The following is a 1,767-nucleotide window of genomic DNA, read 5'->3' on the forward strand; positions in this document are numbered from 1 at the left end:
TCCTTGTTCTAGAAAATGGTTGGTAGTGAGACCGGGCATAAGAACCTCGTTTCCGAAATAGCTCTTCCGGAACCGCGAAAACGCATCATACAGACTCGACCATTTGTTTTTATCGAAATCCAGATTCATATCACCGTATGGATAACATTCCGAATTCAGATAGAGTTTCACGTTGCTCAATTTGCAGTGACTGAATTGGCTCACATTCTGTGACATGATATTCTTCCGACCTGTTTGCAGAGCAAAGATAAGATACCGCGGCTTCTCGAGCTGAGTAGCCGCTTTAATAGCCCATGAATGTTTAGTCGTCTGTTGCAATAGCGGATACTCGTACAGATCCCATGAACGAAATCCCATATTGAGGTATTGACCGCTTTCCAAAGCACGCAGCATCGACAGTTTGTTCACCTCGTTTAACAACACATGCGGCATGCGCCACTGTATCTTGAATATTTCAAGTTTAGGCTCCATCGCCGCATTTCCAAAGAGACAGTTGTTATCATTGCGCGATCGTATTAAAATCAATTCGTGACGGGCGTTAATCACCAGGCGTTGATAATCTTCACAGAATCCCAATAGCATGCTGAGCGGCACACAAAAATTAAAGTCTCCGGTTCCATTGTTCATCACATCCCAGCCAGCATTCTTCAGAGACATCATTTTATCGAACGATGACGAGACATAGGTCTTGAGCGTGCTGGTTATTCCAACATTTCTGGCGCGATCAATCTCCACACCATCAAGTTCATATCGGATCTCGTCGAACATGAACGCGACACAATTATTGACCAGTACTACATCAGATCCTTCGATTTGATTGGCAGTAGTTAGTTTTCCCTCGATGTACAGAAAACTTTCATGCGGCAACGTATAGAGATCCTGTTGTTGTATTGGTATTCTTATCTCATCGCTGTGCCCGAATGTTGTGTTGGCAAACGGATTGTACGAGTGAGTCTCAATCTTGACGATGCGCTCGTCGAAGATTGGCTCTTCGTTGATATTGAGAAGGTCAATCATTGTTTGCGCACTGCGAATCCCAAAGAGGTTAAAAATTCCACGTTCAATGCGTTGAGTTTCTTCTTCTTGCAAAAACTAGACGACTGGATATCACCGAATCTCGATATCGCGGGCTTGGTGGTATCTTTTACAATTTGCTCCGATCCGTTCAGCGCGAGCATCTCATGCACACTCGCGCGCGTTATCGCTGTCGTCGGCGTACGTGCAATCTGAGGGTGATTTCTTCTCCGCGAAAGTCGAGCAATTGACTGTTCTGATCCACAACGTGTACCGTTAAATCGGTAATGCTCCGTGCGATGACTGGCAGGTAAATGATCTGCATCGACGTTTCCGATATCTTATATCCTGGTGACACGTTCGGCGAAAATTCGTATATCGTGTGCACAGGCTTGCTGTTGCTGTACGCACCCGCGGTCACGTTGCACTCTACGCGGATAATGTTCACATTGGTAATGTTGATTGGCTGGTCTGATTCATGCCATTTTCGCGGTTGCAGTATACGCGTCGATGAGAATCCAGTAGCGATCCAATGTTGTTGGGCTTGCTAAAGTTTATTTCGAAGGCGCATTTGATCTCACTTCTCATCGTGTTGTAATTAGCGCGGAGCACAATTGGGTATTCATCGTCTTCGTCGTCACCGTCGTCGCGTTTTTCACCACCATCATTAGCTAGGAACCGACGTGGACGTTTCCATGAAAGTGCGCGTTTCAAAAATTCATTTATGGCCTGCAATTCATACGATCCTTCGGG

At 45.6% G+C, this 1,767-nt stretch overlaps 1 protein-coding gene across 1 annotated transcript; it reads right to left on the reverse strand.

The window, feature by feature from the left end:
• Positions 1–45: 45 nt before the first annotated feature.
• LOC105555776 lies at positions 46–1,017 on the reverse strand (the record flags this gene model as incomplete). Its single annotated transcript, XM_012002819.1, has 1 exon — positions 46–1,017. A coding segment is annotated over exon 1 (972 nt), but the record flags the coding sequence as incomplete, so codon positions are not given.
• Positions 1,018–1,767: the final 750 nt, after the last annotated feature.

This window comes from Vollenhovia emeryi, unplaced genomic scaffold, assembly GCF_000949405.1.
Source record: "Vollenhovia emeryi isolate VEMERY1.0 unplaced genomic scaffold, V.emery_V1.0 DF940744.1, whole genome shotgun sequence".
Taxonomy (NCBI): Eukaryota; Metazoa; Arthropoda; class Insecta; order Hymenoptera; family Formicidae; genus Vollenhovia; species Vollenhovia emeryi.